The sequence below is a fragment of the Rousettus aegyptiacus genome, unplaced genomic scaffold (genome assembly GCF_014176215.1).
Source record: "Rousettus aegyptiacus isolate mRouAeg1 unplaced genomic scaffold, mRouAeg1.p scaffold_m13_p_18, whole genome shotgun sequence".
NCBI lineage: Eukaryota > Metazoa > Chordata > Mammalia > Chiroptera > Pteropodidae > Rousettus > Rousettus aegyptiacus.
Window position 1 is genome coordinate 662,341 of NW_023416293.1, and position 16,860 is coordinate 679,200.

The 16,860-nt window shown below is 38.4% G+C and overlaps 1 protein-coding gene across 11 annotated transcripts in view; it reads left to right on the top strand.

Moving 5' to 3' along the window:
• Nucleotides 1-16,860, top strand: part of SDCCAG8 (SHH signaling and ciliogenesis regulator SDCCAG8) — a 198,378-nt gene that overhangs the window by 21,936 nt on the left and 159,582 nt on the right. For all 11 annotated transcript variants that reach the window (XM_016151238.2, XM_016151241.2, XM_036235347.1 and 8 more), the window contains 4 exons: nucleotides 1,524-1,664; nucleotides 4,285-4,349; nucleotides 7,000-7,188; nucleotides 15,008-15,146. In XM_016151238.2, the coding sequence (XP_016006724.2) occupies nucleotides 1,524-1,664; nucleotides 4,285-4,349; nucleotides 7,000-7,188; nucleotides 15,008-15,146 (534 nt within the window). The remainder of the gene's footprint in view (nucleotides 1-1,523; nucleotides 1,665-4,284; nucleotides 4,350-6,999; nucleotides 7,189-15,007; nucleotides 15,147-16,860) is intronic.

A 16,860-nucleotide genomic window follows, 5' to 3' on the forward strand; every position in this document is an offset into this window, starting at 1 on the left:
ACCTCTGGGACTGTTTTCATGATGTCCTCTCTTTCTGCATGCCCATCCCATTTAGCTTGCGCTTATTTATCCTTCAAGATATCACACCAGTGTCTCAGCTTTCCCAGAAAACCTTCCTTGAATCTCCTGTTTCTCGTAATGTCCCTCTGTTCTGACATTGTCCCCCATATGCACCTCTATTAAATTGAAATTACCTGCTTAGGTGTTTGTCTCCCTCATTAAACTTGTTGAGGGTATGATAGGTCTTGCTCATTTTTACCCTCCAAGCTCTTAGCACAGTGCCCGGACACAGTGGATGTTATACAGAAATGTTTGCATTAAACTGAGGTTCCAGCAGAATATGGAATAGAATCTCAGACCTCTACTTTGAATGCATGTGGTTTACCACACTCTAGCATGATGTTGAAGTATATAGTTCTGTGTTTGGGGACCAGTCCCCTCTTTGAGTACTACCTGTAATCTTTGGCCCTTAGCGGTTCAATAATTATTTATTGAATTAAATGAACATAAGTATTTTCGTTTTTGTTGCCCACATAAATTACCCAGGTCTTTGGGTTATTTCATCAAATGTTGAAAGGGTGCCAGAGGTGGCCAGCAGACAGTGGTTACACCGAATTAAATCTGTAGGCCTGTTTTGTTTGTTTGACAAGCTTTGAACCAGTATTCAACGATGTTTCAAAGGAAGAGCCAGAAGTCTGGTTTATTTGCTTAAAAAAATCAAAGGGTTTTTGGTAATATGAGTTCGCGTTCGTATATGGCAGCCCCTGACTGGAAATGAGTCGCAGTTGCTTCTTTGGGACAGTTTGTCATGGTCCCCAGTACTCCTTTGTGAACCCCTGACATGCAGGCTACATGTCAGGTCAGTCTGTCACCGTGGACTGTTTTTCTTGTTGGAGGTAAACATTTTTCTGGAAAGGCAGAAGAGCATAGTGATTTCGGGCACGTGGAGCCACGTCGCCAGGCTTCGGACACTAGCTATGCCACTTACCCGCCACTCCCCACCTCTGCGACTCGTGGCAGGTTACTCTGTGAGACTGCGTCCTCATCTGCAAGATGGAGATCACGATGAAACTTACAGGGTCGTTCTAATGCTTCAATGAATTAATACACTCGAAGCACATAAACAGTGTCTGGCACGGAGCAAACACCGTGTATATTAGCTATTATTATTATTAGTCGTGCCTTTACGTAATGTGGAAAGTAACAGACACAGAGGGCTGTGTTTCAAGAGAGTGTATATTCAGAGAAGTAAGAGATAAGTTCATCTGTTGAATACACTGGCATCTAGCCCTCTTTGCTCGTTTACTTTAGTGCCTGAACCTGTAGGAATTTGACTTTGTAACACTTATTGTGGAATATGACCCTAGCAGCCGGAAAATGTAAAATGATCTTAATTTGTAGTTTAGAAGCATCTGCTTTTTTTATTCTTTCATCACAGATAAGAATCGGTATTCCATTTGTAAAGTATGCACATTGATTTAAGGTTAAATGTCAATTGCAATTACTGGCATGCTTTATTTTAGGGAAACAGGCAGAATTCTTGGATTTCAACAGGTGAAGTTTCCAGGGGGGAGGAAGCTGCCATGAGCTGCCTTTCCCACGGCAATGCAGATATTCTCAAAGCCGCCTCTGCTGCTGAGGCTGAGAGGTGGAAGCTAGAACTGGTGAGTGTTCAGATGCTTTTCTCTTACGCATGTATTTTTTTTTGGTACTTTTGTATTGTTGTAAATATACATAACATAAAATTCAGCACTGTGAACTTTTGAAAATTTACCACTTAACCATTTTAAGCGTACAACTCATTTGTATTCATTACATTCATAATGTTGCACAACCATCAGCACTGTCCATTTCTAGAATTTTTTCATCATCGCGAACAAATCTCTGTTCCCGTTAAACAATAACTCCCAATCTCCTCTTTCCCCAACCCCTAGTACCCTCTTCAACTTTCTGTCTCTATGAATTTGCCTTTTCTAGATACCTGACATAAGTAGAATCAAACAATGTTTGTCTGTCGTATTTCACTTAGCATAATGTTTTCGAGGTTCGTAGCATGCATTTCATTCCTTTGTGAGGGTGAGTGCTATTCCATTGTACACGTATACCACACTTTATCCATTCATTTGTTGATGGACTTTTGGATTGTTTTCACTTTTTGACTCTTGTGAACAAGGCTGCTATAAACACTGATGCACAAGTATCTCTTTGAGTCCCTACTTTCAAGTCTTTCAGATATATACCTAGAAATAGAATTGTTGGATAATGTGGTTGATTCTTTATTCTTTTTTCTTTCTGCTCCTCAGACTCCGTCATTTCAATTCTCCTATCTTCAAGTTTGCCGATTCTTTGTTCTACTGCTCACATCCGCTCTTTAATCCCTTTGATGAATTTTTCATTGCATTCATCGTACTTTTCAGCTCCAGAATTTCAGTTTAGTTCCTTTTTATAATTCACTGTCCTGGTTTCTTTCAGCCCTTTGTCCATGTTTTCTCTTAGCTCTTTGAGCATATTTAAGATAGTTTTTTAAAAGTTTTTGTCTAGTAAGTCCGATGTCTATAGTTTCTTAGAAATGGTTTCTGTTGATTTATTCTGTTTCTTTGAGCCATGTTTTCTGTTGTAAATATATTTTCCCCATTCTGTGGCTTACATTCTCTCTTGATACTTTTCTGCCTTTCCTTTCCTTTCCTTTTTCCTTTCCTTTCCTTTCCTTTCCTTCCTCTTCCTCCCCCTCCTGACCCTCCTCTCCCCTCCCCTCATTGTCGAAGTCCTCATTGCTGGGGTGGAGAAAAGCATATGTATTTTTGTATTTTGTCTGACTCCCACTTTCTTCTGATTAGTGTTAGCATGGTATATTTTTTTTTTATCCTTTTAACGTATTTGTGTCTTCATATTTAATGGGGGTTTCTCATGGATAACATATAGCCGAATTTTTCTTTTTCATCCAACCTAATAATATCTGCCTTTTAAATGTGGTTATTTATACACTTGAGTTTAAATCCACCGTGTTGCTCTTTGGCTCCCCCACCCCTATTATTTTGTTCCCCTGTTCCTCTTTTTCTGCCTTCTTTTGAATAGTTGAATATTTTTATGATTCCATTTTTACCTCCTTTGAACAGTCTGAAAAAATCTTTAGTACCAACATTCACCTGGCTACCTGGCTGCTCAATTCAGAAATCTAGGATTCTTTTTAATGTCTTTTTCTCTGCCATATCTAGTCAATCATAAAATTCTGTCAATTTTACTTTCATATAGCTCTATACTAAATTCTTTTCTGTCCTTACCACTTGACTACTCTTATTTATGTACTTACTCTTACCTATTTATCTGCAATGACTACATATTGGTCTGCCCTTTTCCATACTTCAGAGTATTTTAAGATTCAAATCTGATAAAAAGTTTTCAGAGTTCATCCAGGGCCTCTTCTGTATGGAGACTACACGAGTTATCTAAATAACGGTCTTAATATTTTTATTCTTTCCATGGCCCAGTCTTACCTATTTAACCATCTCTATCCACTTTCCCCCTAGCATTTTACATCTCTAACTCTGTACCTTTCGTTCTGTTAGATATTATCCTTTAAGTCTTAGCACCTCCTCCATAAAGTTTTCTCTACTGCTCTTTGGCTGAATTACAAATTCCTGCCTCTCCGATTTCATTTACCTTCTGTACATCTCTACCATAAATTATACATAATTGAATGTTCATCTGTCTTTCTGTTTCTTCCTGGAATCTAAGTTCCTTGAAGTTAGAGACATTTTCATCTTTGATAGCTAAGAAATACTTGTTGAACGAAAGCAGAACTGGATACCAGCAGAGGCTTATAGATAGTTTGGTCTGTCACATGACTATAACTTAACTTCTCTTTTAGCATTCATCCAGTTGTATGTTATATACATATTTATTGTATGTATTTTTATTCTATGCCAAATATACAGCAATCATAATAGGGGATTCTCGTAGGAGTTGATCCTTGCCCTCACTGAAGTTATAAGTTAAAATTGGTTTTTCCCCGCATCACACTTTTAAAAGTAGGACCTGACTTACGTAATTTAAAAAAAAAAAAAAAAGGTTTGTTAGTTATTGCCATTTTATTACTCAGTAGTTCTTTGCAAGTATTCATTCAATAAATATAGAAAAATTTGGGTGGACTAGGAACAGTGTTTCCTGAGAGGACACATTCTTTCTTTTTGGGTAAAAAGAAAAAATATTCAATTTAATTAAAATTTGCTTATAAAACACAGAACATGGAGGAAATGTACTTTTTTTTTCTTTTCTTTTCTGAAGGAAAGGCTAAAACTTACTTATGAGGAAAAGAGTGAGATCCTGGAATCTCAAGTGAAGTCCTTGAGGTAAAGTATTATCATCCATTAAAAGTCATAGCAAAAGCCTACTGACTTTAAAATATATATGAATGTTTGCTGAAATCCCACTTTTATCAATATAAGAAGTACTTGACATTTTATTTGCAATATAAGAAATTTCCTCACGTTATTAAAGAATAAGGGGAGATAAAATTATGAAGTCCTTTCCCAAATTTTATTTCAAAGAACTGTGAACTAAATAATAAATTTTGTTCTTTCATTAGTTTTAAAATATTACTACTGTTTGATAGAAATAAGACTCATAAGCTGCTCTTATAGAAATTATGCTTTTAAAATAGTGAAAATAAAGCACTCTAGTTTTCATATTACATGCAAGTGATTTTTTCTTCATCTAATTTTCAAATTGCAACAATAATATAATGGAGCATTTTTGCATACATGATGAATTTGAGTATACATAATGAGTTTTCATGTACTCTTTTGATGGTTTCAAAAATCCCAATAAAACCTGAATATTATAGATTAACCATTAGTGATTTATTATGTATTTGTTGTCCAAAAATTTAAGTGCAATGTTCTTCTTTTTTAATACAAAAAGATACCAGGATTTTTTTTATGTTAAAGATTATTTTAAATAATAGTACTGAGATATTTACAAATCAAGTAAACTTTAAAATACTCTATAATTTTGTTTTAATACATCCCATTTGAATAAACTTTAAAATCTTCAGGCCATGTATTGTTTAGAGACATAACTAGAGTAATACTAAGAACCAAAACTCACGGCTTTCATTGCACATGTTGTTATTCACTGATTTTAATATGTTCTTATGCTTTTTAAACTTTATCCCTATTCGTTTTCGGATTTCTATGGAGATTTTTACTTTTTCATGAAGAAGCCTAATGTTTAAAAATGGTGTAATTTTGCTTTCTTACTTTTTATCTTTGTTATATTTTGATATTGCGGTTCGATTCTTTATTTTTAAAGTAATATATTTCTAGCTCATTATATTTATGGTAATGTGATTTATTTTGTCTCAATTCAAATATGCCATCTTTAATTACATTAAAACACCACCTTACAATGAACTAGCCTTTGCTCTCTGTATCCTTCTGCTTCTTTCTCTTCTTTTAGTGTAATTTAAGACTATTGAAAGACGCATTTTCTTAAAGAAAGCAAGAAAATCACTATTCTCAGAAACTCTGGCTTTATGGTAACCATTTCTTTTTTTTTTTTTCTTTTTTTTTGCCATTTCAAGACACCAAGGCTACTTGAGTGTTTTGAACTTAGGCCTGACAGAAATAGTCATGGAGACCCTTGGACTTTGGAATATGCTTCCAGAGTTCTTTTTACAAAGCCTGTAAAAGTCAGACTTTTTCTAAGTGATACTTAAAAAGAAAACTTATTGTGTCAGAGATATTATCTTGGAAATAGGGCAGAAACAGTTCCATTTTTTTCACCTTCAGACTATCATTGTTAGCTTTTTTTTTTTTTTACAGTTAATGAAATCTAGTAAGTTTCAAGTGTACAATTCAACAGTAAGGCATATATATATTGTGTTGTGTGTGCACCGCCTATAGTTAGATTTCTTTATGTCACCACATATTTTCTAACCTTTTACTTGCCCGTGGATCTTTCCTAACTCCCCCAGGCTCTTGGAAGCTCCTCAGACCCCAGAAGTTGAGGTAGCGTGTGCTGGCGGGCCACTCAATGCTGGCTTCTCATCCATGACAGTGAGCAAGTCAGGACAGCTCTGTGTTCCCAAGTATAACAGAAACTGACAACAGAGAGTAGACTGAACCAGAGATAAGTGCCTGCCTGCAATTCAGTAGTCCAAGATTTTAAGGGCAACTTTCTCCCTTTTGAGCAACTTTTTATACAGTAGAAAAGGGATGTCTACGCAAGGAAGCTCAGTTACCCAAGTTGACTTTTACCAAAACTTGGAGAAAAACCTCATCCAAGGACTGTCCCATAAAGTAAAAACAAACACACACACGTGTGCACGCGCACACACACAGACACAATATCTCAGCCCTTTTTTTTTTAGCAAGCTGCATATTTCCAACTAATGGCTGCTACTTAGGAAATCTTGACTCTGGTGAGTTCCACATAACTTCTTTCTGTAGCCTGCTGTTTTTTAGAGCAGCTCTTAGAAATTCACGGTCTGACAACTTTTTAATGTTTTTTTCTTCTTCAAGAAAAATGAGCAATAATAAATTAGTCATGGGTAAAATCTACGTCCTTTAGGTGATCCTTTAAGGTACTCTTTATACATTTAAGGGTTAACACTTGAAATTGGGTATTTCCTTCAATTCGAAGTTATTGTGCTGTGCACCCCTCCCCTTTATTAAGGGAAGTGAGAATTTGCAATTGGAATTTTATTTTGGTTCTGCAGATAATGTAATGTCAGGGAGATGGGATCCTGTGAAAAGAGAGCCAATATTTTACAAGAACTTGGGCTAATTATTTAAATATTCAGGTCTCATTTTATTCAGTGTCAGTTAGTAGAATCACACAGTTCAGGGTCGTGAAAAGAATTAATTACGTATTGTGTGGGAAGCATCTCATAAGGTAAACAACATAAATAATAGTAGTAGTTATCACACTGACAATCCACTGAGAAGCGGAGTACTTTCACCTGGCCATTTACTGGAACTTTTTCCCCCTTCCTTTTAGGAAAGAATTAGCTGAATATCAGAAAAACTGTGAAGATCTTAAAGAGCGACTCAGGCACAAAGAGTCACTTCTTGCTGCAAATGTTTCTAACCGCGTTGGTGGTCTTTGTTTGAAATGTGCTCAGCATGAAGCTGTTCTTTCCCAAACCCACAATAACGTTCACATACAGACCATCGAGAGACTGACTAAGTAAGTACATGCCTACATCTTTGGGGACATGGAAATTACCTTTAAAGGGGCTTCGTGTTCTTTTATCTCCAGGCTAAATTACATGTGATTAATGGGATGCTTCAAATAAAATGGATTTTAAAAGGTTCCTTCATGTAGTTTTCTCGAAGACAGAATAGGCGAGTTCTACCACCTGTGGGTAACATGTCACTTTGGACAAGTAATTTTCTCTCTCTTGGTTTCAATCTCATCTTGAAGTGAGAAAAGTGAGGTGTATCATCTTTGCACTCCTGCTCATTTCTATGGCTTTGTAATTGTAAATCTAGTGCTATGCTTAACAAAACTGAGTTCGAGAGGAATCCTTTAGGTTTTGCATGGATTCCTGCTGTAGTTTAGGTAGAGTGTGTTATTATCGGGTCTTTGTCACATTGTGAAGAATATCACCAGCGCCTAGGAAGAAGTTCCCACTGTGTCCCAGTATTAATTTGTATTCGAGGATCGACTAAGGACAAGTTACAAATGAGCATTTATGTAGTCAAAGCTTTCATCTGAAACACTGCAGTTCTCTGTGTACATCTATTTTTGTTGTTTTTACTATTCCAGAGGAAGCTTTTTCCTGTGAAAATTTTAATCTGTGGCAGTTGAGAATTATTATTTAATCTATCATCCAGTGATGGTTTATAGTCGTGTTTGCCCACGCCCCTGCTTTTCTCTGCGCTCGAGGTCGCCTCTCTCTTGTCTGCTCAGGCTCATTTGAATAGTCTGAATGTCGCTTCCTCTTAGAAGTATTCTTCCACCAGCCTTGCTGTTTTTTCTTTCAACTGACTTATGCTCCTTTCTTCTGTGATTCTATATATTATATTCTGTATACTTAGAAGCAGCAACTATGTTTTGTTTATCTTCGTACCTCTGGCTTCTAGCAGAGTACCTGTGGTGACTGTCGTTACGTTGCAAGTTCATGTGACAAGGCATTTTGGCATTCACCTTTTAACAGAGATCCTCCAGTTGGAACTTGCGTGGAGACTGAAAGACTGTGGTCATTTAAAGTCAGACCAGTTTTGTTCTACCAGTTTTGACCTTTGACCAAATCGCTTTGCTTCTCTGAGGCTGGAGTCTTCAGGTGTTTGGAGGAGTAATACCCACTTCTTGGCATATTACTGAGCCAGCTTAGCTAGGGCACCAGCTTTTGAGTCAAACATTCTGGTTCTACTGCGAACTTACTACGTAACCTCACAAAAGTTACTTAACATCTGTGTCTCCATTTTACCATTTTTAAAATGGAGATAAAAGTACCTAATAGGGTTATTTTGAAGGGTCATTGAAAGAATACCTATGTAGTGCTTAAAACAGTTCCTGCTGTCTAGTATTTGCTTCATGCATATTAAAACCCTCTGTACCTCCCATAGTCCAACAACAATCAAACTGGCTCGGAGCCACACATGACTAACCTATTCTGTTGTTACACAAAAACTGAATTTCTTTGGCATGGACTAACTAGTAGTTTTTATGATCTGGGCTGATGGTTCTGTTTTTGTTAAATATATTAATTATTAGCTATATTATTAAATTATCCATATAGGTTTAGTATAACTATACAATTCGTTAAACATATTTTCAGATCTAACTAACATGTAGTAAACCTTTATTATATGCCAAGGAGCACCAGGCAATTTAAAAATATAATCTCATGATCATAGTAAAGCATTTATGAGGTAAATGTTCTTACCCCCATTTTACAGACCATTCATATTTGAAAAAAATGAATAGAACCATACCTCACAAAATAAATTCAGGATGGTGTAAAATCCTCAATATAAATTAAATGTAAAGACTGGGAAAATATTCGCATCTCATATAGCAAAAAATTGGTACGATGTATAAAGAATTCCCTTTGAAATTAATAAAAAGGCCAAACTGCTAGTTGCAAAGTGGATAAAAGAACAGGAATTGGTGAGCAATAAAAGATGAAGATGTCAATACACAAGAAGGTATTCATTCTCATTCTGTTTTTATTTAAGGAAATACAATTTTCAATAAAATCAACCCAACAGATTGGTGAAAATTAAAGAAGATAGATAGTCACAAGAATTGGCGAGGCCATGATCAGGGGATTGTTTTCATACCCTGCCAGTGGAGCTATAAATTGGTTCTACTTTGGAGGGTAATTTAACACTATCCATTAATATATAGGTATCACACATTTCAAAATTCTAGAGAACGTGCGTATGTGCATATTGGGTCCCTTTTAGGGAATGGTTTTCGCAGCATTATTTCTGATGGCGATGTGATAACTGTGATGTGGGAAGTACATATTTTGTCTTCACCTCCAGTTTCTGGCATAGAGCTTCTAAAAGCCCTGTAATCTCCTAAGTGAGAAAAGCAGTAGGAACATCTTTCATGGTAATATTCGGTTTCTGTCCCCTGCTCCTGAAATAGCTCCGGAACATAAAGGTGAGAGAAATATCTTTTCTTAACAAGCCTCTCTCAGCCATACCTGAATTTATGATGACTTTTGGAAACCACTAAGGATGGGGGACTGGTTGCCAGCGGAACTATCCCTTTCGGCCTCTAAGGAGGGCAGAGGGGCTGGAGATTGAGTTCAATCGTCAAAGGCCAATGATTTAATCAAGCATGCCTGTGGAACCTCCATAAAACCCCTAAGCTATGGGGTTGGAGAGCTTCTGGGTTGTGGATCACAAGGAGGTGCTGGGAGGGTGGTGTGCCCGTAAGGGGCATGGCAGCTCCACGCCCCTTCCCACATACCTTGCCCTACACATCTCTTCCATTTCTGTTCATTAGTTGTATCTCTCATAGCGAATGAGGAACAGGAAGTAAGGCACTTTCCTGAGTTTCGTGAGCTGTTCTAGCAAATTATCAAACCTGAGGAAGGGCTCAGAGGAACCCCCTATTTGTCAGAGGTACAGGTGACAACCTGGGACTTAAACTGGAATCTAAAGTGGGGGATAGTCGTGTAAGACCGAGCCTTAATCTATGGGTCTTTGCTGACTCTAGGCAGTTAGTGGCAGAATTGAGTTAGTAGCTGCCAAGAATTGAGAATTGCTTGGTGTGGGTAATCTGCACAGTTAATGTCAGAAGTATTGTGAGTAGAGAAACCAACTGTAAAAGAAAATGAGGTTTTTCTTTTAGGTATGAACAACCTAAATATCCTTCAAAGGAAAATAACTAAACTATGGTTTAGATAAACTATGAAATTATATGCAAAAAAAAAAAAAAAGTGAAATAGATCTATATGTACTAATATGGAACTAAGTTCCAAAATATATTTTTGACAAGATGAGAAAGAGACACCTGGTATGAAACCATTTGTATTTTTTTTTAAAGTTCATACATAACCATACTATATATTTTCTCTAGGTTCATGCATATGCATAGAAAAAGATTTGAAAGGATAAACACCCGATATTTAACAGTGATTATCACTGAAAAGTTGGAAGAAGGCATTAGAAGTATGTGAAATGGGTCTTTAACCATGTTGGTAATTAATTTTACAAGGACATGGTAATGGAAAAAATAATTAAAGAAGAAAAAGCATATTCAATGTCGCAGATAAAAAGAGGCACAGTTTAAAATTAGTCTAGCAAAACCAACCAACAAGAAAAAACAGGGTTTTTTTCCCTCCCTATTGCATTGCCTTTCATATTGTTCTTGTAGATCATGAGAAAAATATTTTAAGAGGAAGCTACAGTGTTGACATTGATTCCAAGTCTGGCAGTCATTTAGAAATTAGATTCTTGCTCAGTTATGTATTCCTTTGTATCTATTCTTAAATTTCAGCACTTAGCCTCATAAAATAAACTTAAACCTTCTCAGTTCAATTTTCTGCTTTGTCAGCATATTATTGGCTCATGTTCCACTTTAATAACAGAATACAGTGGAAGGGTTCTGCTTTTATTGTCAAGGAAAATCTTTGTCCATACAATTCCCTTGGCCTAACCTGGTGTTCAGCTTCTTTCAACTTACTAATGCAGAATGCTGAATATTGAACTTCATGCTGACTTTGAAGCATGGCCAACACTTTTTAGGTTTGGATTTCTAGTTTTATGCGTAATTAGAAACCTGACTCCTCAATGAGCTGTATCATTGTATTCGCTGCATGACTTTAACATGAAATAAAAAAGTTATGTCCCAAATATTATAAATTAGAAGAGTTTCCTGGCCTCTGTTGGAAACGTGGTACTGTGGCAGCAGCATTAAGTGCCTCCGTTGATCTTTTAGCAGCTAGCGTATTGAGCATAGGACACAAGAATGACTTGGGCACTTGGAAAGGCGAGAATCAGGTATGACTTGCAGACCAGACCACCCGTATGTTTGCAGTGTTTTGTTAGGACCTCAGGGACTTCTTGGAGAATGTAGTTAACAACTTACTGATGACATTGGGTAGATTTTAAAAGTTGATTTGAAGTCCTCGTGGTTCTGAACTTCTGCCTTTCACTCAGGCCTCATTATGTCATGTAGTAGGTAAGAGCAACACTAACCTCTCTTTCTTGCTTTATGATTCAAAATACCTTTGAACGGTAATCGAGATGGTACTGCTTTGAGTTAAATTCCTTCCTCCAGCTCCTGGTGTCTTGGAGAACTGTCGGTGTACTTTTCAGAAAAGAGGAATGATTGCTACTCTACTATCCTGGGACGTTAGTCCAGCTTGTGGTTTGGGGGTGGATCATTGACGGTGTCATGTGTAGTTGGCTTTGAAAGACTGGCAGGAACTTCCCAGAAATGAGGAACAAGAAAATGCTGCAGTTGGCCTTTTAGACTTTCTTTTTTAAAAAACAGTGATAATACTTATTAATGATGCTTAGAAATGCTTAAAATTGGTGCCGTGGACTAACTTAGGAATTAAAGTTAGCGCCTTTCTTAGGCACTCCATCCATATTTAAGATAAAGCTCATACATATGTATCAGACGAAGTCTCTCTTTTCCTTATTTTCAACATTTGGCCAAGATAATTCAGGGACTTTCTCAGTCGTGTTTGCTCCGACTGTTACACGAAGTTCCTTAATTGACCCCTGCTCATTAGTTAGTTCATCCCAGAAATGACACCCGTGCTCCTGACCTCGCCTTCGGCCTCAGCTGCTCTTTCATTGGGATGATGGCATGTTGCACGAATAATGCTGATTTGCTTGCTTTGTTTCAAAAAACTCCTCCATCCCATTTATCAATACATTTCTGTAGTGTTTTTAAGCACTCAAAAAACTTTTGCCATGAAAGATGGTAATTTGAACGGCCCTCTCGCACTCACACTGATGTGTTATGTATATTATTCAACTTCCCACCTGAGAGGCTCACTCTGGGCTGGCCCGGTGGACGGGGACAGCAGTGACTGGTAGTTACCCCAAGTAGCTGGAATTGACCGTTTCTAGGGGCAGTCATGAGCGGTGGTGTGGGGCCGAAAAACGGAAGCTAAATCAAGAAGGTGACTGCCAGACGATGTTAGGAATGGGGCAGGAAGCAAAGCCTTGTGCTGAGACACGGCTCTAATACCCAGACCTGTTTTTTGTTTTACTTATGTTTTTGTTTTGAGCGCTTGCTCAAATTTGGTATATGGGCTGGTTGAGTTGAAACAAAACAAAACAAAACAAGACAAAACTGAAAATGTAATAACTGAGTAGGTAAGCCTAAATTGCCAAAATGGTTACCCACACCTATAAGTGTATATACAACTTAGTCAGCCCTGCGACCACCACAAATCATTCATTCCCCTTACAGAAAACCAAAGTGTGTCAGTCCAATGGCCACACAGATTTTCATTCTGATCATTTTATGGTCTCACTGTTGAATGAAGAGCCTACCAAGACATCAGTTTATCTTTGATCATTTTCTTTGGTTCAGTAGTCTGAGGTTGGAGAGTTGATATTCTGAAACATTTTTTAACCAGAGCAACTAAATTCCTTTACTTTCCAATTCTAAACATTCTAGTAACTTAGAATTTAGATCATAAAATATTAGAACTGGGAATTTTATTTCGCCTCTTCTGATGCCCTGCGGGAGCCGAGTCCTTGTTCATCCTCTTGTTCTTCTGTCACTTACTTCACTGAGGGCCTACTGTGTGGCAGACACTCTTAGCAAGAGGATGTATCGAAAACAGATTAAATGCATTAAAGGTAAAAAATAAATTTGTTAGATTTTGATCTTATTGTGATCTGTTAACATACTGATAAACACTGAGTTTTTTTGTTAATTCTTTTTATTTGGAACTTTGGTTCTAATGGTGGCATTATATCAAGAACGGATAAGGATATCATTGAATAGTAACTGGTTTTTCAGTAGGTGTTAGAACGTTAAAAACGGTGACTATATGATGTCCTTGTTGACTTGCTATCTTTAAGAGTTAATTTTTATTTTCTTATAGAATTCTAGGTCCTGGTTGAATTACGTATTCTCTATGAAGTTAGTCCCTTTTTATGGTAGAGCTTATTTTGAAATATAAATAAATGTAAATTCAGTTTTGCTTGCATTTATTATGTAACTAGAATAATTTGCTTTGATTCTTCTACTTTTTCACATAATCCTTGTATTTGTTTCCTAAAAATAAGTAACTTGTTAAAAATTTCCTTTAGAACAAAAATAAAGTAAATTATATTTCTCAACTTAAACACATCAGAGGATTCTAAAATGAGTGTAACCATGCTCCAATGAATTTAATGATATTTACAGCAATTTATTCTTTTTTTAAAACAAAAAGCTTTTATGAAACTGCTAATAATTATAACTTTGTTCAGTATTACATATTTCTCAAAATATGGCTGCCTTCCAAATACCACAAATAGTTTAAATCATTTTATCTTTAAGAGATTTTTTAAATGGAGTCGTTGATTAATTCTGAAAGCAATTCAAACTCAGTTTATAATCTTTTAAATTATGACTCCTTAAAGTTTGTTAAATTTAAAAAAAATCACAGTTGGCTGTTTTCTAATAATTTAGACCTTGGCAACGAAAAGGAAACTGCAAAGTTACTTCAACTGAATTCGAAGCCACAGTTTAAAACCTGAGCTCTGTAAGGGAGCACGGAGCACTCACAACCGCCCTGCTTACAGTGTTTTGCTTTGTGTGTATAGAAGTTTCCCACCTCACTGCCCTTGGTCTGCTGGTCATTTTTATCCAGTGGATAAATTCCAAATATCCTGGAATCTTTTATTTGAGGTTTATTTAACCCATGAGACTGGATCTTGCTAATTTACATGCTGAACCTTTTCTGCATTCCATTCCCTTCTTTCCCTGAGAAGTGGCCTAGTTAGGGTACTTTTGAGAATGGGGGGGGGAGGCAGGGAGCTGAGCAAGGAGGAAACCCAGTGGGATAGATTTTGTTAATGTAGGGCCCTAACCAGGGCGTTTGAAGGGATTCAGCAGGACCACCCACTGAAAGAAGAAATGTGTTCCCAGTAAGTGAAGGAATTTAACTCAGAGTGAAAAGAGCATTGTGGAGGAAGTGAAAGAGCACGTGTCTGTCCCACTAGAGGAGAGAGGAATCGGCCCTGTAAACAGAACCCTGGCCGGGCCTTCTTAACGCGGTTACTTCCACTTTGGGGTACGCCCTCCACCTTCCCTACCTTGTCGCTTTATTTTCTTTTCAGCACTGCCCCCCCCCCCCCTCAACTTTTAAACTCATTCTCTCTCTTCCGGGCTTTATTCTGCCGCCCTCAGTGTGGCGGTCCCCTCCAGTGGGCCACTGTCCCCGTGGATGATGCGGCCTCGCCCTGGCCCCGCCCCGCCCCGCGCGCAGCCCAGCTCCTAACCCGTAGCCGCGCTTGTCCCTCCCTGACTTAGGCATCCACGGTCGTGTGATCGTTTCTCGTCTTGAATGTTCTTTCTGTGCTGACAGGGAAAGAGATGACCTGATGGAGGCGCTGGTCTCGGCGCGGGGCGGCCTGGCGGACGCGCGGCACCGGGAGGCGGGCGCCTGCGAGCAGGTGAAGCAGGCGGTGCGCGCGGCCGAGGAGGCCAACTTCGAGAAAACCAAGGCAAGTCTGCGTCTTAGACTCAAGCAGAGGCGGGCCGTGTGGCTTCTTTTTTCTTTTTCCTGAGTGGTTTTTTTTTTTTTTTTTGTTATTCATCCATAACTAAAGTTTCTTTTCTTTTCTTTTTTTTTTTTTCCAAACACGCAAAGTGAATACCAATCTGTTAATGTTGACTTTTCTAAATTAAGCAGATTTGCTGTCTGGAGAGTTCTTATTCCTAAGCAAATACTCTTGTTGTATTGCTATTCGGAGAACATAGTACAACGTGGGAAAGTGCTTTGAGAGGCTCGTATGCTTAATCTCTTTATTTCCTGAGAAGTCTCAATGCTGTGAAGAGCTTCACACCCACGTGTGTACATCCACATTTGACTAAAGACACGTTTTTTTTTTTTTTTTTCTGGATACACAGGAAATTCTGAGAACATCCAAACAGGCTACAGATAACAGTATATGTGTATTTCATAGCATCTTTACCTGTGAGTCTGGTCCACTGTGTGCTGAATCAAATGTGTCTAATGATAATGACCATGAAAGTAACAGTTAGCGCTTAGCCATCAGGCAGCGCCGTGGGCACTTTAAATAACAGGCGGTCACCGTTGGTTGGTGGCTGGGTGTGGGGGCCACCAACCCCTTACAGTTTCTGTAGACTTTCCTTTGACACACCAGCCATGTTTTAAGTGCTCACTAGCCACACATAGCTCGCGATCATGTGAGGGGCCGTGCAGAGAACATTTCCGTCATCACAGAAAGTTCTGTTGGTCACCATCGGTGTGAGCCATATGGCAGCATCAGCGTTTTATTAAAATCCTGGGCTGTTCTGCAGTGTGCTTCTTCTCAGTCCCTGCCTTGTCCTTTGTCCCTATCCAGGTTTTCCTCAGCTCTCCCCGGACCATCTGAGCATCACCGTTTTCTTTATTAATGCTTCGTGCTTTCTGAATTTACGTTCAGTTCTGACCAAACGCCCCAACACACCTTATTGTTTCCTTTACCGCTCCTGTTTGGTCATTTGTACTCACGTCCAGTGGTCCCTTGGTCACGTCATGACCCTTGGAACCTCCAGCAAAGGCCCGTTGCCACTCATTGCATCTCGTCTGGCCGTGACGGAGGGACCAGCGTTCACTTCACCCCGACCGCCCTTTCCAGCCTTTGTTTTGGGACCGACTTTCAGCCACCATTTAATCTCTTTGAAATCGTTGCTGTTTCTCCTCTCCCTACTTTTAGTTAATATAAACTTTCCATCTAGAAGACACTATTTGATACTTTTTAAAAGAAATTAATTCGTTTTACTACTTGGGTTTATAAAATAGTTGTATCTTTGACACTTTTTAAGAGCTTTAGCATCAGACCCTTTTCTCCCTTGTCTGTGTGCGTCCAGTCTGCCATAACAAAAATATAACAGCCTGGGTGGCTTAAATGACAAACGTTTATTTCTCACAGTTCTAGAGGCTGGAAGTCCAAGATCAAGGCATTGGCAGGTTCATTGTCTGGTGAGAGCCACTTCTGGTCCGCAGACAGCGAGCACCTTCTGAGTCTGCACTTTGGGAGAGGGGCGATGAGCCCTCAGGCCTCGTCTATAAGGGCACTAATGCCATCGCAAGGGCTCCACCCCATGACCCAGTCACCTCCCTCAGGCTCCGCTTCCAGATCACATCACACTGAGGATTAGGAGGGGCACAAACCGCACCCTCCACCTTACCTCCTCTCGTTATTTTTAAAG